Source organism: Peromyscus maniculatus, chromosome 3 (assembly GCF_049852395.1).
Source record: "Peromyscus maniculatus bairdii isolate BWxNUB_F1_BW_parent chromosome 3, HU_Pman_BW_mat_3.1, whole genome shotgun sequence".
Classification (NCBI taxonomy): domain Eukaryota; kingdom Metazoa; phylum Chordata; class Mammalia; order Rodentia; family Cricetidae; genus Peromyscus; species Peromyscus maniculatus.
The window spans coordinates 123171968-123193509 of NC_134854.1; the positions used below are offsets into that span (position 1 = coordinate 123171968).

General features: G+C 45.7%; 1 protein-coding gene across 1 annotated transcript in view; it reads left to right on the plus strand.

The window, feature by feature from the left end:
- Gxylt2 (glucoside xylosyltransferase 2) overlaps nucleotides 1-21542 on the plus strand; it is a 94623-nt gene that overhangs the window by 22007 nt on the left and 51074 nt on the right. The window contains exons 2-3 of the mRNA XM_076567466.1: nucleotides 5209-5398; nucleotides 17674-17805. Of these exons, the coding sequence (XP_076423581.1) occupies nucleotides 5209-5398; nucleotides 17674-17805 (322 nt within the window). The remainder of the gene's footprint in view (nucleotides 1-5208; nucleotides 5399-17673; nucleotides 17806-21542) is intronic.

Genomic DNA, 21542 nt, shown 5'->3' on the forward strand with positions numbered 1-21542 from the left:
ACGCTTCATTATTCATGTGACAGGACACCAGGGCTGCCCAGGATTCAGAGCCTGAGGTTTGTAATGTAATGTGAGAGGGAGCAGTGAGGCCAGCGAAGGTCTCGTTAAATCCCGACCACTGGCGCTGGACCTGGCACCAGAAGTGGCTTTTCATTACCTGTTACCAGATACCATGAATTATGCATGCCTGGTCCTTGTTTTCTGCACTGCACAGGCCAAAACACTGGAGCCTCCCGAGGAGGGAAGGGGTGGTTTGCTCTGCCTTGGGAAGTGGGAGTTTGCCTTCCCTTCTTCCCTTCTTTTGGATTTAGTGCTGTGGGGGCAGGGGTGAGAGCCAGAGCCTCAGCATGTAGCCAAGTGCTCTACCACTGAGTACATCCCTGCTCTACACACTTTTCTTGATGGAAAAAGTATTTGTCCATCAGTTTGGAAGGCACACACACAAATGCAGATAATGAAATGAATTTCCATACACTCAACACTCAACTTAAGAATTGCAACTTTCAGGACTGGAGAGATGGCTCCACCTTTGAGAGTGTGGGTATGCTGCTCTTGCATAGGACCAGAGTTCAGTTCATGACACCCATATCACGTGACTCACAACTGCCTGTAACCCCAACTCCAGAGGATCAACACTTTGTTCTGGCCTTTGCTGGCATGTACACACACACACACACACACACACACACACACACACACACACACACACATTAACATAAATAGAAATAAATTCATCTGTGGAAGAAAAGAAACACAACTTTTAGTCAGCCTCCAGAAATAACTACCATCCTGTATTAGATTACCTTCATTCTTCTTGGTATAATGTACTTTTAGTCCATATATATCTGCAAATAAGATACACTCTTTCTTTTATTTAAGGGCAAAATGGTTTATTTTTAAAACAAAAACAGAGAAACAGAATGGTACCACACTGATCGTGGTGATCAGCCTACACATGATCATGGCTTTTCTCTTGGGTATTAACATTGCAGTGTTTAGACACTGAAAGGTTTCAATGGGACCAAGAACATGAGAGAATGAGGATCTTTTGTGAATGGACACTAGTAGCTCTGGTGCTTTAACCCCCAGAACTCATTTCACATCCCCGGAATAAGTGGCGTTCTGCTACGACAGCACTCTGTCTTGTGTGGAAATCTGAATGTGGTTACCTACTGCAGTCCTTCCGAACTTCCTCATTTCCTCTTAGACTTGATGTTGGAGCACACCGGTCCAGTTTATTCTTTTTCATGGCAATATGATATTCCACACTCTCACCATGGCAGATATGTTGGTGATTTTTTTTCTTTGCATGGTCATTAGTTTATTTTTTTTTTAAACAGAACTGTTCTGCATGCTCTCGCAAGGGATTGTGCAAACATGCAAGAGTTTCTGCAGGTTTTTCATGTAGGAATCCGAGTGGAAGGACAGGGTGTGTGCCCATCTTCATGCCTGCTAACTTGCCAATTATCTCTTGAGTTTGAGCCAATGTCCACTGTTGGATACCCCACAGAGCTGTCTGTTTCCTGCTCCCATTCACAGGGGAGCTCATCAGGGACATCCTTTTGTTTATCTTATCATCTTTCCTAGTCAACAAAGATTTAAATCATTCATTTAAGTTTCTATGTCCCAGCTCATCGAGGCTCAGACTCACTGTCCATGTGTGAAGATGGGCATGGTGGACTCCTTCTGTTTAGGAGGGGGGAAGGTGTTCATATTTCAGCTCTGAGGAAATAAATCTCTTACCAGCACACTATATTCCAGCCCCACTTACCATTACCTCTGTAACACACTCATGTTCCCAAATACATGGCATATTTTAGCCAGCTGTTCACATTGGGTCTCATTGCATTTTTGATAAGTGTGTGTGTGTGTGTGTGTGTGTGTGTGTGTGTGTGTGTGTGTACATGAGTGTTCATGAGTGTGTGTGCATATGTGTGCATCTTGACACATACGTGGTGATAAGAGGGCAGCTTGCAGGAGTTTAGGAGTTGGTTCACTCCTTGCACCATGTGGTTTCAGGGACACAAACTGAGGTCCTTGGATGTGGCTACAAGAAACTTCTGCTGAAAGAAACATCTCAGAGGCCCCAGAGTTATGGACCCTGTAGCTGGTGCCTTAACTATGTTTAGCTCATCATCTTAGTGTTGTTCATGTGGCTTTTCCTCCCATCCACATAAGTTAGCTAATGGGGAATTGTTTTTAATAGTGGGCATGACACCTCCATGAAGTATAGATAGGAAGACCAGCAGGCATGGGGGTCCCGAGGGGCGGGGTCCTTGTAGTTTCCAGGCTCATCCTGATTTAGTTTTTCCTCTGCCACAGTTCCCTAGAGATGCTCTGCATTCACGCCCCGATGCCACTGATGAATTTCTTGTCCCGGAGGCCTGTCTCATTTGCCAGGTGTCACACTGCAGAGCCACCCAGCACTGATGGGCTCCCACCCTGTCGGCAACCCTTTCCCATTGTCTGTCATAACCCTTTTCACTTTTTAAAAACATTATTTTTATTATAAGTGCGTTGGTGTTTTGCCTGCATGTATGTCTGTGTGAGGGGTCAGATCTTGGAGTTGCAGACAGCTGTGAGCTGCCATGGGGGTGCTGGGAGAATTCCATCTCTCCAGCCCCAACTTTTTGACTTTTTCTGCAAAATACTTAGGGGTTGTCCCTCCCCCAGGGTGTGTTCATGTGAGTATGAGACGTGTGTGCGCGTGGAGGCCAGAAGACAAGCGTGGGTGTTATTGCTCAGGCTCCATCCAACTTTTTTTTTTTTCCAAGACTGTTTCTTACTCATCTGGAACTCAACAAATGGGCCAGGCTGGCTGCTGTTGAGCCCCAGGGACCACCTGTCTTGCCTCCCAGTGCTGGGATTACAAGGGGGCATCACTGCCTGGCTTTCGTTTTTTTTTTTTTTTTTTTACACGGGTTTCTGGGGATCCAATCAAGGTCCTCATGTTTTCAGGGCAAGCACGTCACAAACTGGGCCCTGCCACCTTTTCAGTGTCCTTTCTCTTCTTCCCTTGTTCTCTGCAGGAGGTGACTCCTGCATCTTTGCTTTGTTCACCTCTATTCTAGAATGTTCTCTCACATGTAATAGGCCTTCTAGTAAAGATTCGTCCATAAAGGAATGGGTGGTGGTTAGTAAAGATCAAAGAGAGAACATTTTGGAGAGAAAGTAAGAATGAGTGAATTGAATGAATGTCCACGTGTCAAGTTCTAGTGTCTTAGGGTTTCTGTTGCTACGACAAAACACCAGGACCCAAAAGCAAGTTGGGGAGGGAAGGGTTTATTTGGCTTATACTTCAGCATTGCTGTTCATCACTGAAGGAAGTCAGGACAGGAACTCAAGCAGGGCAGGATCCCAGAGGCAGGAGCTGATGCAGAGGTCGTGGAGGGGGGGCTGAGTACTGGCTTGCTTCCCTTGGCTTTGCTCAGCCTGCTTTCTTACAGAACCCAGGACCAGCAGCCCAGGGATGGTCCCACCCACCATGGGCTGTACTCTCCCCCTCATTGATCATTAATTGAGAAAATGTCTCACATCTGGATCTCATGGAGGCATTTCCTCAGCTGAAGCTCCTTCCTCTCTGATGACTCTAACTTGTGTCAAGTGGACACAACAAAACCAACCAGTCCACCTAGAAATACACTGCATGGACTAAAATAAAACCATGAATGGAAACAGAAGAGTGACTGAGTGACCATCCACTCAGGTAGGCTGCATTGGTGGCCGTTGAGATGTGGATTAGGATTCCTAATTGGCAGTTTGTGCTTGATCTTCAAGGTAGGCAAGCCTCACACGACTCTGATTGGAAAACTAGCAAGACTGACATCTTGGAACTCCCCCCCCTCCTGCCCCCCTCCCCTCCTCCCCCGCACCAGTGGGGACTGCACTTTAGTTTGGGGACTAAAGGTAAAGCTGAGATGGACAGACCTCCTGGAGGGCTGTCACGGTGCTAGGGGAGAGAAGTCAGTGGCCACGTCTGAAGAGAATAGAATAGGGGGAATGAAGAGAAGTGACCGATCCACAAAGACACCATCTTTCCTCGTGACTCCCGAAGTTAGTGAAATCCAAGAACCGGCTGCATCTAGCCTGGGCTGAGCCACCAGGCCATGCTTCTGCCAAGCTTGCTCTTAAGTAATCAAACTGGGACACGGTCCAGGATGCTCCACCCACAACTTCTACTTCCCTCTTGGTGAAAGCAATCTGGAACGAGCCTGGGAGTTCGCCAGAGGGGTGGAGGGTGGGGGTGGGGCAGCCTGCAGATTGAACTGGAAGGTTTTTGGAAGGAAGGTGGCATTTGACATCCAAGTTCCCCTGCTCTCCAAGTCTTTTGTGCGAGTAAATTGCTTTCATTTGTCTCAGGGCACCTTTTTCAGCCTAACCTCTTCCAGCTTGCCTGCAAATGTTTCTCAGTGGAGCTTTTGAGGCTTGGCTTCATCTCCCTGGCTGGGACCAATCTTTATTCCTAGGAAATAGCTGGATGATGATCCTAGACTCTTGGATCCCATTTCTCCTCCCAGCTGTTCAGTCAGTATTGGATACCTTGATGTTTGCAGGTTTGCCCGCCTCCCCCCTTCCTGCTTCTTATTAGGAGTCTCGTACCCACCACCTCACCCCTCCTTGGCCAGACAGGATTAACACCTGTTCCTTCAAGACTGCCCTGGGACACAGTGAGCGTGGGGACATGTAGGCTGTTCCTTTCCCTCGCCGCTTGCGATGGCACGGTCTTCCTCCCATCCAACAGTCACGCATTCCGCCGCAACCTAAAAACCTCCAGATGACAGGAGTATCGTATTTCGAGGTTCACATGGGAAAGCCACAACTCACCCTTCTCCTGTTCAAGTTGCATCAAATCTAATTTCCATGGCCCTGTGCTAGTGGGAACCCCCACAGCCCCCAGTCAGCTGTCGGAGTTTGGGAATGATATTTCCAAACACAGCCCTGTAGGCAGCCAGCAGGCACTAGACAGCTGAGCGCTGGCAGAAAAAGTCCCAGACACCTACAGACATCCAAACAGTGACTCATCTCACGATGGCCAGGATAAATATGGGAATAAATGGTATTTTTTCTACAAGCAGGGATTGTCAAAATGCTTATCACTTCATAAAATATAACAGATTGTGCCTGTTCATGTTTTGAAATGTTCCAACCATTCCGTGGGTTTTTTTTTTTTTTTTTTTTTTAAGTTCGGCTTGTTTTTCTTCTTTCTAGGAGGCCCGGGGAAGTTAGGAGCTTGCACTCGGTGCCGCCCGAGCTCTGGATTCACCTGGCTGTGGTGGCCTGTGGCAACCGGTTGGAGGAGACGCTGGTCATGCTCAAGTCAGCCGTGCTCTTCAGCCACAGGAAGATGTGTTTTCACATCTTCACGGAAGATGCTCTGAAGCCCGAGTTTGATAAACAGGTGAAAGCAGGGTCAACTGCTGCGGCACAGTGTTTATGGGAGGGGCCATTCGGACCACCCTGGAGGAGCTGACGGTGCAGATCACAGCTGGGGCGGGATGCGTGCTCAGTGGGAGGACCTTGGGTCCTTGGCTCGGAGGAGGGCGCCTTTGCTTTCGCTCGTGTGGTTCAGAGGTGGGCTGGAGAGATGGCTCAGTTTCTAAACTCTTGCTGAGCAAGCGTGAGGAACCTCAGTTTGGGTCTCCATAGCCCACCGTAGCCTGCGTCTGGAATCCCAGCACTCGTAGGGTGAGATGGGAAGTAGAGACAGGAGAATCTACAGATGCTCGTGGGCCGGCTAACCTGGCTTGTGCGGCTGCAAACAACAGACCCTGCCTCAAACAGGATGCAGGGTGAGGACCAGCACCCAAGGTTGTCCATCAACCTCCATATGTATTCCCTGGCATGAGTGTGTGCCCAAATCCACACACACCAACACACATAAGAATTCTTAAAATTGGGCCAGTCATGTCCTCCTCTTAGACATACTGGGAGCATGTGAACATATGACGTGGCACCTTCCTGGGGCAAATAGCTTATTTTTACGTATTAATGAAGGAATTTTAAATAATAAGTAGCAGGTTCAATGAAAAAATCCAAATTATGTAGAGGATAAAAGGCAGAGTCCCTACTACTGTCCAGTCTCATGTAAGAGATGTCAGAGTTAATGATTTGGTGGAGATGTTCTCCTTTTCACCCAGAGGTCTGTTTCTGTATGTAGACACACATGCCTGTTCATACACACACACACACACACACACACACACACACACACACACACACACACAGATCAGGGCAGTGCTCTTCTGGATTCTCTGCGTGAGGCCATGTAACTCTCGATCTGGCCAGTGCTCTGCCACCCTCACCTCCTTTTTGGCAACCGTGGGGATTTTGTGATGCAGCTGGGTCTCCGTTTACTTAGCTCTTCCCTTTCTGAGTTTCGACCCATCCAGAAGAGCTACAGAAAGGCCAGTTCCCTCAGTGGAGGTCCTGCCCGACCTCGGCAGGCCAAGCTTTGTTTGCCTTGGATGTTTTATCTTGTACCAAGGTCTTGGATTCTGGCAGAGAGGAAACCTGCTTTGTTTTGTTTCTGCTGACTGAGTCAACAGTGCTGCGTCCTGTCATCGGGCTAGCGGAGCTGTGAGGAATGCCAAGAACAATGTATTGGGCAGAGAAAGACTAACAACAGAAGACTAGAGAATGTGTTATGTTTCCGAAGGGAACAGTCGCCTCCAGATGCCACCAAGAGGAGCCAGGAACGTGTAGTTTCAGAGCTTTGGAGTCAATTGGAACAATGCCTCGTGGAATCCCTTAAGGGACAAGGGGATGAAAAGCCAGGAACACTCCAGTTAGCTGCTCTTAAGCAGCGCTGTACGGGAAAGGACAGCGACAGTATAAAGATCATGGTAGTCATGTCAGCTGATGATTTGCGATTTCTTCTCATTAATCCTCACAACTCTCTGCAGAAAGTAACCCTAATTTAGTTTTTTTTTTTTTATTACTGTAATAAAATACCTGAGGCTAGGTAACATTCTATAGAAAAGTTCATTTAACTCACAGCTCTGGAGGTTCAAGGGTATGGTCCCAGTAGCATCTTAGTTGTTGTGAGGATCTTGAGACTGATGAGGTGGAGCAGATGGTGCCCCCACCACAGCAGAACATGTGTAGAAAAAAGACATCACATTGCCAGACAGGAATCCAGAGAGAAGCCAGGGTGTGGTGAGATTTGATCTTTTATAACAACAGTCTTGTAGGAATGAGCTCAAGAGCCCTCCAAGAACTACCTGGATCCTTTTGGGACCTGCTGCAGTGACCTAAGGTACTTCCTTTAAACATTGTCACACTGAGGACCGGACTCCTGACACATGAACTTGTTGGGTGGAAGCTCCAAGTGTAGCAGACTGAGGAGACCAAGACTCCGAGAGTTCTATCGGTGTGCTCACCAAATGTCAGGTTAAATTCAACTGCTTCACGTCTCTGTGGCATTTACCATAATTCATACAGCTTCCTGAACCAGTAGACAAAGGACTCACATTCAGAACTTGTTTTGCTCTTTACCTGTTCCAGGGTCTTGGGCTAGTCTTTTGGCCTTTGAAGGTGTTCTCTTCCCCCTCTGAAACTTGGGGCTAGCAGGCTATTGTTAGAAAGATGATGTTCAGGATAGGTCAAGTCCTCTGCAGTGATGGCTCCTGTGGCGCTCAAGACTTTGCATGCCAGCTACTTCTCTCCCAAGGGGACTAACTGGTCCATATGACCTTGGCTCTGGATCAGGAGCTCAGTGACCGTGTTCATTCACATAGCTACACCTGCTGGAGCATTGTCGGCCAGTCAGGGCTCCCGGGATGCTGCTTCAGGAAGGAGACGACTGGAACATCAGGACTATGCCTTTTGCTCCTTCTGTGACACTGACAGAGATCTCTTCAACTGTCCAGAAGCAGCCACAGGCCATCCAACTGCAGGGGCCTCAGAACTGTTCATGCACAAGAAAGGAGGAAAACTGGCCATGGGTCAACATTAGTCCATCTGACATCTGCATGCTGGATGCTGAGCATGGGGCTGCACATTAGGCTAGAAATTTTGTGGGGGGAAGGGAGATGAGTATGACCATATCTGTATGGCCAACTGTACCTTCCAGAGTGTTCATGTCCTCAGATACATTCCTCCTGTACTGGCCTAGGGAATATCTGTGTGCCAGTAGCATCAGGTGGAGTATAAGGGACCATCTCTGAGAGAAGACTGTAAAAGGCATTTCACTGTCTCTCTTGGGTTACCGACTCTGGGTGAAGCCCTCTGCTGTGTCTGAGCAGTCCATGGAGATTTTCACGTGATAAGGTATAAAGTCTTCTTGCCAGTAGTTGTGGTGGTCTGAAAGAAAATGGCCCCCAAAGGGAGTGGCACTTTTAGGGGGTGTAGCCTTGTTGTCATCATAAGTGTGGTCTTGTTGGAGGAAGTACGTCACTGCAGGGGGCGGGCTTTGAGGTCTCTTTTCTTAAGCTTCACTCAGTGTGACAGTCAGTCGACTTCCTGCTGCCTTCTGGTCAAGATGTAGCCAGCACCACATCTGCCTGCATGCCGCCATGCTCCCTGTCATGATGATAATGGACTGAACCACTGAAGCCGTAAGCCACCACCTCAATTAAATGTTTTCTTTGTAAGAGTTGCCATGGTCATGGTGTCTCTTCACAGCAATAAAAAAAAAATTCCCTAACTAAGATACTCATGTTCATATATGAGCTGGGAGGCAGATCCTCCAGTCTCAGCCTTCAGAGAATCCCCATTAAACCTTCAGATTAGCATATCTCACCCCCAATTTCAGGAGAGGCCCGGAATCAGACCGTCTCAGCTCACAGATTCCTGACCTTAAGAAATTATTTGAGTGGACTGGAGAGATGGCTCAGAAGTTAAAAGCACTGGCTGCTCTTCCAGAGGGCCTGAGTTCAACTCCCAGCAACCACATGGTGGCTCACAGCAATCTCTAGTGGGATCTGATGCCATCTTCTGGCATAAAGGTGTACATGCAGATAGAGTACTGATACACATAAAAAAAAATAAATCTTAAAAAACAAAATGAACACTTGCTTACCAGCCAGGTGGTAATGGTGCACACCTTTAATCCCAGTACTCGGGAGGCAAAGCCTAACTGATTTCTGTCAATTCAAGGCTAGCCTGGTCTATGGTCTATAGAGAAAGTTCTAGGACAGCCAGGGCTACACAGAGAAAAAAAAACCACTTACTTCTCTTTCAGAGAACCCAGGTTTTGTTCCTAGCACCCACATGATGAGCCACAACCATATGTAACTCCAATTTTGGGGGATTCAATCCCTTTTTCTGTACTCACAGGTACCAGGCATGCATGTGGTACATATATGTACATGCAAGCAAAATAATAATAATAAAATAAATAAAACAAAAGATTTGAGCCTGTTTTCTTGGCACAGGCATATAATCTCAGCTCCATGGGAGACTGAGGCAGGAGAATCACGAGTCCATGCCCTGCCTGGACTACAGAGTGAGTTTAAGGCCAACCTGGGCAACCTAGTGAGACTGACTCAGAACGAGACGTAAGAAGGGGGCTGGGGATGCAACTCTGGCAGAACATTGTCTAGTGTACATGAGGTTCTGGGTGTGTTCCTCTATGCTCTGCATACACACCACATGCATACATGTGCGCACACACACACACACACACACAGAGGGAGATGAAGGAGGGAGAAATATAAAGAGGTTGGTAGGATGGCTTAGCAGGTAAAGGTGTTATAGCCACCAAGCTTTACAGCCCGAGTTCAGTCTCTGAGACCCACATGGCAGGAGGACAGAACTGGCTCTGCACGTTGTCCTCTGACCTCCACACACGTGAGGTGGCATGCATGTGCACAGACATGTAGGTAAATAAATGAATAAATAGTTGTAATAAAAAGTTTTTAAAAACTATTTGAGGTAAACATTTATGGTCTTAAGCTATTACTTTCCAGGTCATTTGTTACAAGGTAATAGTTAATACTACTTCTGTGCATACCCACATATGTGTAGCCACACATTCAGAGGAGAGTGTGTGTGTGACAGGTGTAATGATGTGACACCTAAGGCTAGGTCATGGAAAGAAGATAGCTTTTGTTTGACTTTTGGGGGTGAACCGTACCTAGAAGTTGCTACCGTGCCCAAAGAAGTTCAAGTAGTCTGTGTGAGGAGACCCTCAGTAGAAGCCAGCAGGGAGAGGAGAGAGGTCTCAGACAACGGACTGCCTTGGGCACCAGGTATTGTTGCTGGAGGGCTTCTCTCCAGGTTCCATTAAGCCCCGCAGTCCCACAATCCACGTATAAAATAATCACTCAGACGCTTATATCACTTATAAACTGTATGGCCGTGGCAGGCTTCTTGCTAACTGTTCTTATATCTTAAATTAACCCATTTCTATAAATCTATACCTAGCCACATGGCTGGTGGCTTACCAGCGTCTTTACATGTTGCTTGTCCCCACGGTGGCTGCAGTGTCTCTCCCTCCTTCTTCCTGTTTCCCCAATTCTCCTCTCTCCTTGTCCCGCCTATACTTCCTGTCTGGTCACTGGCCATCAGTGTTTTATTTATATAGAATGATATCCACAGCAAGGTATGTAGACGAAGTTGCCTCCGGATGGATGTTCGTACCTGGTTCTCAAGGCTTCTTGTCTGAGGCCCCAGGGTGGTGAAACAGCGACCCTGTTCCTACTGTGCCTTGTCTGAACTCCTGAGCCATGGATTCTGAGTGTGTAAGAGATGGGTATTTGACGGGCCACAGTGACTGCCGAGTTGTGAATTGGGAGCTGACTCCTCTGGGAAGTGATGGTCAATGCTGATGATGCTCTGCTGCGTGTTGCTTTCCCTGATGCACTTTCTCTTGAATTGCTTCAAGTCTTTGTGAGACCAGTTAAGGGCGTTGTAGTAGCAATTGTTGTGGTTCGGGTCTGGACTGTCCCCCAAATGCCATGGTTAAACTCTTGGCCCTCCTTGGTGCTGCTGGGGGCCGGGTAGACCCTCAGGAAAGTTAAGTCTGTGGTCCTCAGTGCTTGGAAGTGTCTATTAGGGCCTCAGCTCACTTCTGTTTTCTCTCTCTTTTTTATTTTATTGGTTTTTCAAGACAGGCTTTCTCTGTGTAGCTTTGACGCCTTTCCTAGAACTCGCTCTGTAGACCAGGTTGGCCTCAAACTCACAGAGATCTGCCTGGCTCTGCCTCCCGAGTGCTGGGATTAAAGGCGTGCACCACCGCCGCCCGGCTCTGTTTTCTCTCTTAAAGAAAGATTTATTTAATTTTAAGTGTAGTGTTATTTGCCTGCATGCATGCCTGTGTGCTACATGCATGCAATGCCCACAGAGGCCAGAAAAAGGTATCAGCTCCCCTAGAACTGGAGTTACATGTGGGTGCTGGGAATTGAAACTGGGTCCTTTGGAAACACAGTCAGAATTCTTACCACTGAGCCATCTCATGTACACATTGCTGTTGTGATCTGCTTCCTTGTCACGAGCCCCACGGCAAATGGACCAGCCAACCAGGGCCTGGAACTATGGGCCAAACTAATGTTTTCCTTCATTTTGCCTGTTATGGTGTTGGTTTAGTTTGGTTTGGTTGAGACAGAGTCTAACTGCATAGCCCTGGCTGGCCTGCAACTCACAGAGGTCTACCTGCCTCCGCCTTTCAAGTGCTAGAATTGAAGGTGTGCACCACCCTGCCAGGAACCTTTCCTCTTTTTACATCGATTGCCCCAGGTATTTCATTGCAGTGCAGTAAAGCTGGCCAACACGGGTGTTAACTGCCGGGCAGAACACATGGCATCATCTCTTGTCTATGCAGTAATTATGGTGACAGTTTAGATTTAAAACCTGGGACTATCTGTAGGTTATAGAACATCTCTCTGTTTCCATTTTTCTCATCCATATCTCAGGACAAACCGTTCTTCTGAGTATGTATGTAGAGTGTCATGGTGGGCCAGTCTGATTATAGATATATTCTTTCACTCTGCGAAGAAGATTCTCTGGAAGGTGTGCTATCCACTGGACATTTTGTTACAGCAGCTGGCTGAGGCTGGGTTGGGGGGAGGTGGGCAGTGTCGCCGTTTCCTCTGCTCTCCCCCGGCACTGAGCATTGTAGGAGTGTTTAGAGTTTTCTGTGGTCACTTCCTGGGCCATTTAGAACCACATATTTTTACCTCAGGATGAAATTAAAAAAAAAAGTCAGCCACCACGGCCATGCTTTGGGCAGCTGCACCAGGGGTTAGGTCTTCTATATTTAGAACGTTCCTCTTCTTTAAAAAAAAAAAAAAAAAAAAAAAGTTGTATTACATGCAGCCTCTCTTTAAGAAAAAAAAGAACAAAAGGCCCCAGAAGTTGCTTTAAAAAGATATCCTGGGGCTGGGGAGATGGCTCTTGCTTGTTAAAGCGCTTGCTGAGCAAGCCTGATGACCCCGGGTTTGATCCCAGGAATGCAAGTAAAAAGCTCCAGGTAACTCACATTTGTTAGCCCAGAACTCCTACTGGGAGATGGCAGCAAAGACAGAATCACCCAGAAGCTCACAAGCCAGGCAGCCTGGAATATGGGGGGGGGGGGGGGTCAGCAACAACAGAAGAGACTGTACACACGCACACGCACAGAAGAGACTGCCTACACACACACACACACACACACACACACACAGAGAGAAGAGACTGCCTACACACACACACACACACACACACACACACACACAGGAGAGACTGCCTACACACACACACACACACACACACACACACACACACACACACACACACTGGGGACAAGAATGGCTGCACTTTGAGGGGGAAAATGAGCCAAACAGAAAAGAACCTAGGCCTGATGACCTGAGTTCCACCCCTGAAACTGCTGTTGGAAAGGAAGAACTGACTCGCAGAGGTATGTGTGGTGATATTGTGTTCCCCAAAATATTGTGTACCCTAGTAAATTTATCTGGGGTCAGAGAACAGAACAGCCACTAGACATAGAGGCCAGAAAATGGTGGCACTCACACCTTTAATCCTAGCCTTCTGGAGACAAAGATCCATCCAGATCTCTGTGCGTTTAAAGCCATACTAGAAACAGCCAGGTGTGATGACTCGCGCCTTTAATCCCAGGAAGTGAGCCTTTAATCCCAGGAAGTCAGGGCAGAAAGCAGAAAGGTATATAAGGCATGAGGACCAGGAACTAGAGCCTGGTTAAGCTTTTAGGCTTTTGAGCAACAGTTCAGCTGAGATTCATTCTGTTCTAATTAGCCTGGGATGTAGCTGTTTGAATTAAGTGGGTCTCAGTTGCTTAGGTAGAAGAAACCTGGTATATCGGAGCTGACGAAGCCTCATTACTTCTTTATTCACTACTTTGCCATTTCTGTGATACAACACCATGGCCAAGGCAACTTATTAGAAGGAAGGGTTGGTTTGGATTTGTGGTTCCAGGGTGGGTAAGAGTCCATCCATCATGGCAAGAAAGCATGGCAGCACAGGCTGGAGCAGAATGCTGAGGACTTACCTCTTAAACCACAAGCAAAAATGGACCGGCATGTGGCTTTAAAACTGCAAAGCCTAGTGACATATCTCCTCCAGCAAGGCTGCACCTCTTAAACCTTCCCAAACAGTGCTGCTAACTGGGGACCAAGCATTCAAACATCTGAGTCTGTAGGGGACATTCTCATTCAAGCTCCCACAGATCGCAGTTAATTATTCTATGAGAAGCAATAATTATAACAGTTAACTCCTCAACAGAAATACTAGCTAATACACAACGAGATAATACCTTCAAAATGCAGAGGGTATGTCAGCTTGGGTATTCTTTCCTGGTTAAACTACATACAGAGAGCAAAAGAATTAACAGCCAAAGAGCTTCATTAAAGGAAATTTTTATAGGATGTGCTATCAGATGGAGTCAAGTGATCCCAGAAGAAAGGTGAGATCATGAGGAAGGACCAGATGTAGGCACAGTGAAAGATGAGTGATTAAATGAGTACTACCTAAGTTGTAGAGTGAATGTTAAAAATCAGACAGAAATATATCACCTGAACCATAGTTAAACATTCCATGAGTCTCCTGTAAGTCAGGAGTATGATGACAATTAGCATCTGACTTCATATGGATGATAACATTTTGAAGAGAAGCACTAAAAAAAGGACATGGTATACAGAATATGGAGATGGGAAAGAAAGAAAATCATTTTTAAAAAAAGACTGAAAATGGGAATGAAAGCAAAAAAGTCCAAGTGTAGCTTTGAACTTGGTAGAAATAGATTTAAATGTGCACTGTAACAAATGTCCATGGACTGAGGCTGCTCTCACTGAAGGCATGGATTGGGAAAGAGAGATTAGATACTGATAAAGGGGATCCCCACATTCTTGGAGGGCTGAGTTAGGGCTCAGTGTGTGCCCAGCATGTGTGCCTGTGCTTGCTAAGTGGTCGGTACTGTTGCACTGTGTGTTTATGGGGGTGGTAGTTCCCCTGAACCAGTGAACTTGATTGTGGTATTAACGCTGGTGTGGGTTCAGATGGGTCAATGCCCATCATTAATCAAATGTAAGATACTGTCAGCTGTCACTCAGAAATTGTCAAGTACTCCCAATATTTCTAAAAGCTTATGTTTATAAAAATGATGTGTACATTTTAAACAAATAGCCAATAGATTTGTGAATCACAAATTAAAAAGACCCAACCCCCACAGTAGTGCTCAGGGCAAAAGACACAGTCAATAAGACAAAAAGACAGCCAATAGAATGGGAAAAGATCTTCACCAACCCCACATCTGACAGAGGATTGATCTCCACAGTATATAAAGAACTCAAGAAACTAGACATCAAAATACTGAACAGTCCAATTAAAAAATGGGCTAAAGAGCTAAACAGAGAATTCACAAAACAAGAAACACAAATGGCTGAAAGACATTTAAAGAAATGCTCAACATCCTTAATCATCAGAGAAATGCAAATCAAAAACGACTCTGAGATACCACCTTACACCTGTCAGAATGGCTACGATCAAAAACACCAATGACAGTCAATGTTGGAGAGGATGTGGAGCAAAGGGAACACTCCTCCACTGTTGGTGGGAGTGCAAACTTGTACAACCACTGTGGAACTCAGTATGGAGGTTTCTCAGAAAATTAGGAATCAAACTACCTCAAGATCCAGCCACACCACTCTTGGGCATATACCCAAGGAATGCTGATTCATACCATAAAGATACATGCTCATCTATGTTCACAGTAGTACTATTTGTAATAGCCAGAACCTGGAAACATCCATCAACAGAAGAATGGATGAAAAAAAAATGTGGTACATATACACAATGGAGTACTACTCAGCAGAGAAAAACAATGAAAGCATGAAATTTGCAGGCAAATGGATGGAACTAGAAAAAAAATCATCCTGAGTGAGGTAACCCAAACCCAGAAAGACAGTCATGGTATGTACTCACTCATAAGTGGATTCTAGATATAAAATAAAGAACAATCAGACCACAACCCATAGAACCATGCAGGTTATATATATAGCATGGAGGTCTCTAGGACGACTGTAGCTTATAATAGATTTTGGTTTTACTCAATTATTGAAAAAAAAAGTAGCCAAATGAATGGAAACACATGAACTATGAACCAAAGGCTGAGGGGTCCCCAACTGGATCAGGCCCTCTGAATAGGTGAGACAGTTGATTGGCTTGATCAGTTTGGGAGGCATCTAGGCAGTGGGACCAAGTCCTGTGCTCATTGCATGAGATGGCTGTTTGAAACCTGGAGTTTATGCAGGTACACTTGGCTCAGTCTGGGAGGAAGGGACTGGACCTGCCTGGACTGAGTCTACCAGGTTGATGGCAGTCCTCGGGGGAGGCTTTGCCCTGGAGGAGGTGGGAATGGGGGGTGGGCTGGGGGTAAGAGGAGGGGGTGGGAGGGGGACAGCCAGAACTAAACAGAAACCCTGTCTTGAAAAACCAAAAAAAAAAAGAAAAAAGAAAAAGAAAGAAAGAAACAAACAAACAAACAAAAGGTCTATTTTGAAATTTTTCCTTAAAATTAACAGATTCAGAGGCTGAAGAGATGGTTCAGCAGTTAAGAGTTGAATCCAGTTCTCATTCACATTGCACACACACAGTCATCTGTAACTCTGGTTCCAGGGGAATGATGACCTCTTCTGCCTTCTCCAGTCACCAGGCATGCATGTGGTTCAGTTCCCAGCATAAGTATGTGCAGGAAAACCACACATACATACACATTGTGGTAGCTTGAAAGAAAATGGCCCCCATAGGGGTGGCACTATTAGGAGGTGTGGCTTTGTTGGAGTGGGCGTGGCCTTGTTGGAGGAAGTGTCAGGCTGTGCCCAGTGTAGCCTCTGCTATACAGTTGCTTCTGCTGCCTGCCGATCAAGATGTACGACTCTCAGATCCTTTTCCAGCACCGTGTCTGCTTGAAGATAATGGGCTACACCTCTGAAACCCTAAGCCAGCCCCAATTAAATGTTTTCCTTTATAAGAGTTGCTGAGGTCATGGTGTCTCTTCACAGTAATAGAACACTCGCTAAGACATACATAAAATGAACTCACAGAGATCCGCCTGGCTCTGCCTCCCGAGTGCTGGGATTAAAGGCGTGCGCCACCGAGGCCAGCCTGGGCTACCAAGTGAGTTCCAGGAAAGGCGCAAAGCTACACAGAGAAACCCTGTCTCGAAAAACCAAAAAAAAAAAAAAAGACATACATAAAATGAATACATCTTAAGAAAATTAACATATGCAAAGAAAACATATTCACTATGAAAGTTCTGAAGAATATAGAAATATCAACAGGAAATGAGACCCATAAGCACCACCTGTAAAGGTGCCCACTTTTAGGATGCTGTCTGTTAGATTTTTCTCCATGTATAAAAGACAGGCACATGGGGGTTAAGAGTTAAGAGCTCTTTCTGCTTTTGCAAAGGACTTGGGTTCAGTTCCCAGCACCCACATTGGGTGGCTCACACTGTCACTCCAGTTCCAGGGGATCCAATGCCCTCATCTGGTCTCCACAGGCAATAGGCACACACAGGGTACACATACATGCAGTGTGCATACATACTTGCAGGCAAAAAATTCACGTAAAAGTAAATCTTGAAATAAAGATGCATGTATTTTTGCTATTAGACGGAGCCGTATTAGAATTTTTTTGAGACTGGATCTCACATAGCCCAGGCTAGCCTCAATCTTGTGTTCCTCTTACCTCAATCTCTCTAATTCTTGGATTACAGGCATGCACCACTGCACTGGACCACATAATAGTTTTTGCATATATCACATCAAAACATACAGGTCTTCTTTATTCTACATTATTCCATTGTATAAGTCTATCATAATTTTTATTTTCCCAGTTCCTTTTAAATCGACATTTAGATTCTCTCCAGGTTTAATTACCACAAACTACATTGTGATGAGCGCCCTTGTACTTCTGTCTTCGGGATCTTGTTAACCAGCTTCTGAATTGTTCTGAATTGCCCTCTTGGCATTTTATCCACATCTGTTTGTGGACCAGTCTCCCAGCTCCCCTGCCAAGAGCAAACATTATTCATTTTCAACCCTAGCGACGTTATAGGAAAATAGTTTTTCACTTAGTGACCAGTAGGAGCAGTGGTGGAGCTAGACTCGCTCTGTGAATTACCTGGATGATTTCCATTGTGCCAGCCAGAGTCCCCTCAGATGGTCTCCGTGTAGCCGATGTCTGACCCTAACCCTTCTGTCTCCCCGTGTTTTGCAGTTGCGCCAGTGGCCTGACTCATACACAAAGAAGTTTGAGCACAGAATCTACCCCATCACGTTTTCTGTTGGAAACCCTCAGGAATGGAAGAAATTATTCAAGCCCTGTGCTGCCCAGAGACTCTTCCTTCCGGTAGGAACCCTGTTGTTAACAACCTGCAGCTTGAAAACAGTGAAATCACCTGAGGTGTGTTAGAGACCCTTACTGCGGGGGAATAAAAGTGCCCCCCTCAGTTCTAGCGCTGATACTCTCAGCCTGCTGTCTGCAGACAGAGGATCTAGAAGGCTCTTCCCTCAAGATTTGGGTCTGAGAGCAACCAAAGCATGCCTTAGACAAAGGACTGTGGGACTGTGGCTTCACTATTTACTAGCTTGTGAACCTCAGCCTCAGTTTCCCCCTTGTGCATGGCTCATAGAACTTGGTCAGTGCTAGCTTCTGTTGGCATTTCTCAAACAACAATAACCACTACTAGATGTACCCAGAAATTCATAAAGGGTTCAGAGTCTGGTTTAGTCTTTCAGTTTTGAATTTTTTAACTGAATATTTTTGTTTTGTTTTTTAAAAAAATCTTTAGTGTAGGCTGGGGCTATAGCTCAGTGAGAGCATTTGCCTACCATGCACTAGGCCCTGGCAGAGGCTAGAAGAGGACATTGGAAGAAGAAAAAGCAATAGAGGGAATATGAAAGGCCTTGAATACATCAAAACTGAGGCATTGAACTGGGAGGGAATTGAGCTCTGAATTACATACAGCCTTAGTATCTTAGGGAGCTATGCCTTCCATAGACATTGACCATGGTCTTGCTCCCTAGATCTTAAGTCTAACTGGGACCAAGGCAGAGAAAAAGCACCATGGATATATGTCATATACAATCCCACTGTATCCTGGAAGAGATCTTAGAGACCATTTGTGGCAAGATGCAAATGAAGTAAGGTTACTGGATGACAAAGATTTAGGAGTCCAGAGAGCGAGAGCAAGGAGAGTGAGGAGAGCGAGCGCGAGCTTGAGAGCGTCCAGGCAAGACACTAGTGTGTGCAGAGGCCCTGATCTGGGAAGAGGCATGTTTCCCAAAATAAAGGTCCATAGAACTAGAACAGTGAGAGAGATGGGGTCGAAGATACCAGCAGGGCTGGAACTGCAAGCTCTGAAAATCCCATGACACAGATGCCTGCTCTCTGTTTAAAGGCAGTGGGAAACCATTGCATGATCGAGTATGGAAACTGGATGGCCTGGTTTGTGTTTTGATGAGGACAAACATTTGTGATGGATTTGAGACCCACTTGACAAATGGATTTCCCAGCTCTTATTGGAGTTGAAATGGGGGGTTGGGAAAGGTAAAAAGGATTTCAGCCAGGTTTGGGGTGATTCAGTTAAAATTGTCAATATCTAATCATTCAGACCACACATTTCTCATATAGCTCAATCTAAGAAATGGATGGTGAGATTGTTTAGAGAGGAGGAAAACCTCAGGACCAACAATTGGGTAAAGAAGTGGCATGGTGTTTGATTTTGAAGTGTCTAGGGCGGTCCAAGGTGGGTGTGCTTCCCCATCTGTTGGTTTGGAAACTCTAAATGGTGAATTTAGCATTCCCAACATAGAAATCAGTGAGAAGGGCATGGCTTGGGTGGATGGCTGCTACTAGTCTGCTGCCTAGGATTGCCACTTATTTTATTTTTTAAAAATTTATTTTTGGGGGGCTGGAGAGATGGCTCAGAGGTTAAAAGCACTGACTGCTCTTCCAGAGGTCCCAAGTTCAATTCCCAGCAACCACATGGTGGCTCACAACCATCTATAATGAGATCTGGTGCCCTCTTCTGGTGTGCAGTCATACATACAAACACTGTATACATAATAAATAAATAAATCTTTTTAAAAATGTATTTTTTTAATTTGTGTATGTATATACCACATGTTTGCAAGTGCCCACAGAGGCTAGAAGAGGACATTGGATCCCCGGGAGCTGGAGTGACAGGCAGCAGGGAGCCACCTGACATGGGTGCTGGGAACTGAGCTCAGGTCCTCCACAGAGCAGTCTACACTTTTAAGTACTAAGCCACCTCAACAGCCTCTGGTACCACTTAATTAAATGACATGTTTCTACCACATGCAGACCTGTCTACATCTTGTGAGATGAGTTATTTGTATGAAAACCTGGGTAAGGAATGACTGCTTAAAAGTGGAGCTAAAATCTCTAGAATGGTGAAGTGCACAGCAATTACCATTTGAGGTGAGAAATGATGTCTCTATTTAAGGTAAAAGGGTGTATTAGAAAGCCAAAGATACTGTTAGGAAATTGTCTCCCAAACCTACCCAAGATTTGAGCAACTCAATGGAAACACATTTGAATTTTCCTTGCCCTTGAATTGTGATTTTATGACCCTATTAAAACAACAACAAAAACCAAGCTCTCTACAGGATGAGTATGATTCACTCCAGCTAAGTGAGCTGTCTGTTTTGAATGACAAATGGGTGTTAGTGTTGCTTATCTGCTTCTAGTAATGGAAAGCAGCCCTTCTTAAAAATAATAAAGAGAGATTGTGGTTGACAGGACATTTAACTTCTCCCAAGTCCTACAGCATAATGGCAGATTATGAGCATGGCTTTGGGGAGCATTGTTGAGCTATATGGATCTTCGGGGTAGTTTGAAAGTCAAAATCATATTTCCCATGTAACCCCCCCCATAAAGTAAATCTGCTAAGGCTGCACATGGAAAATGGACCCTGTAATGCAAGCATCCTAGCAGATGTCTCACTAGGGGAGAACTGTAGATTTAGCCATCTTTAACACCATCAGTGCCTCGGTTTGGATGAAATGGCCCCCATAGTCTTATGTGTTTAGACTCTTGGTCTCCGGCTGAACATGCTATTTTCGAAGGTCATGGAGCTAGTGGGTGGATCTGTGCTAGAGGCAGTGAGGACAGGGGGTGGACCTGGTGGGTTTTCAGCCTGGCTCCACATTCTGCCTGTTCTCTGCTTCCTGACTGTAGATGCGGTGTGACCCTTTGTTTTGAGCTTCTTGCTGCCATGGCTTTCTCACCACCATGGACTGCATCTCCTCAAACTGTGAGCCAAAGCTAACCCTTCCTTCTTTCAGTTGCTTTCATTGGGTGTTTAGTCACAACCATGAGAAACATAACTAATACAGTTAGCATCTCCCCCAAGACACTCAGTAGAGACCTTTTTTTTAAATAGTGTATATTTCTCTCTCTCTCTCTCTCTCTCTCTCTCTCTCTCTCTCTCTGTGTGTGTGTGTGTGTGTGTGTGTGAGTGTGTGTTTGTGTGTAGGTGTACATGCTGGTACCTGCCTGGGTGTGGAGGTCATAAGACAACATTATTGTGTGCCCTGCTTTATTACTCGGCCTTATTCCCTGTAACAGGGTCTGCCTCTCAACTTGGAGCTTGGCTGGACGCCAGGACCCTCCTGTCTCCAGTGTGCGCATGGCCACACCTAGCTTTTTATGTGGGTCCTCAAGTTCTTACTCTTGTACAACAAGGACTTTTACCCTGAGCCTTTCCCCTAGCCCTCAACTAATATTTTACCATCAGAGCAAAGGTTTTTGTATTCCAAGTCTTTCAGATTCTGATGGACTATTAGAAAAATTCAAATTTCACCAATGCTTGGGTTATTAAGTCCTAAGAGATCAATTTACTTTTCTACTTCTGAGGGTAATGGTCCAAGGTGTAGGACTGTTATCGGTGAAACTACACTACAGGTGACTTGACTAAGTTCTCTAACATATATCTTTCTTTTAGGCAATTCAGTAACGTAAAGTAGCCCAAATAATATGCCAACTACAAAGAAATCAAATTTAGTAAAAATCAGGAAGCCCTTCATTCTTCAAAAACAGTTGTGTGGTGATATTTTATTTGT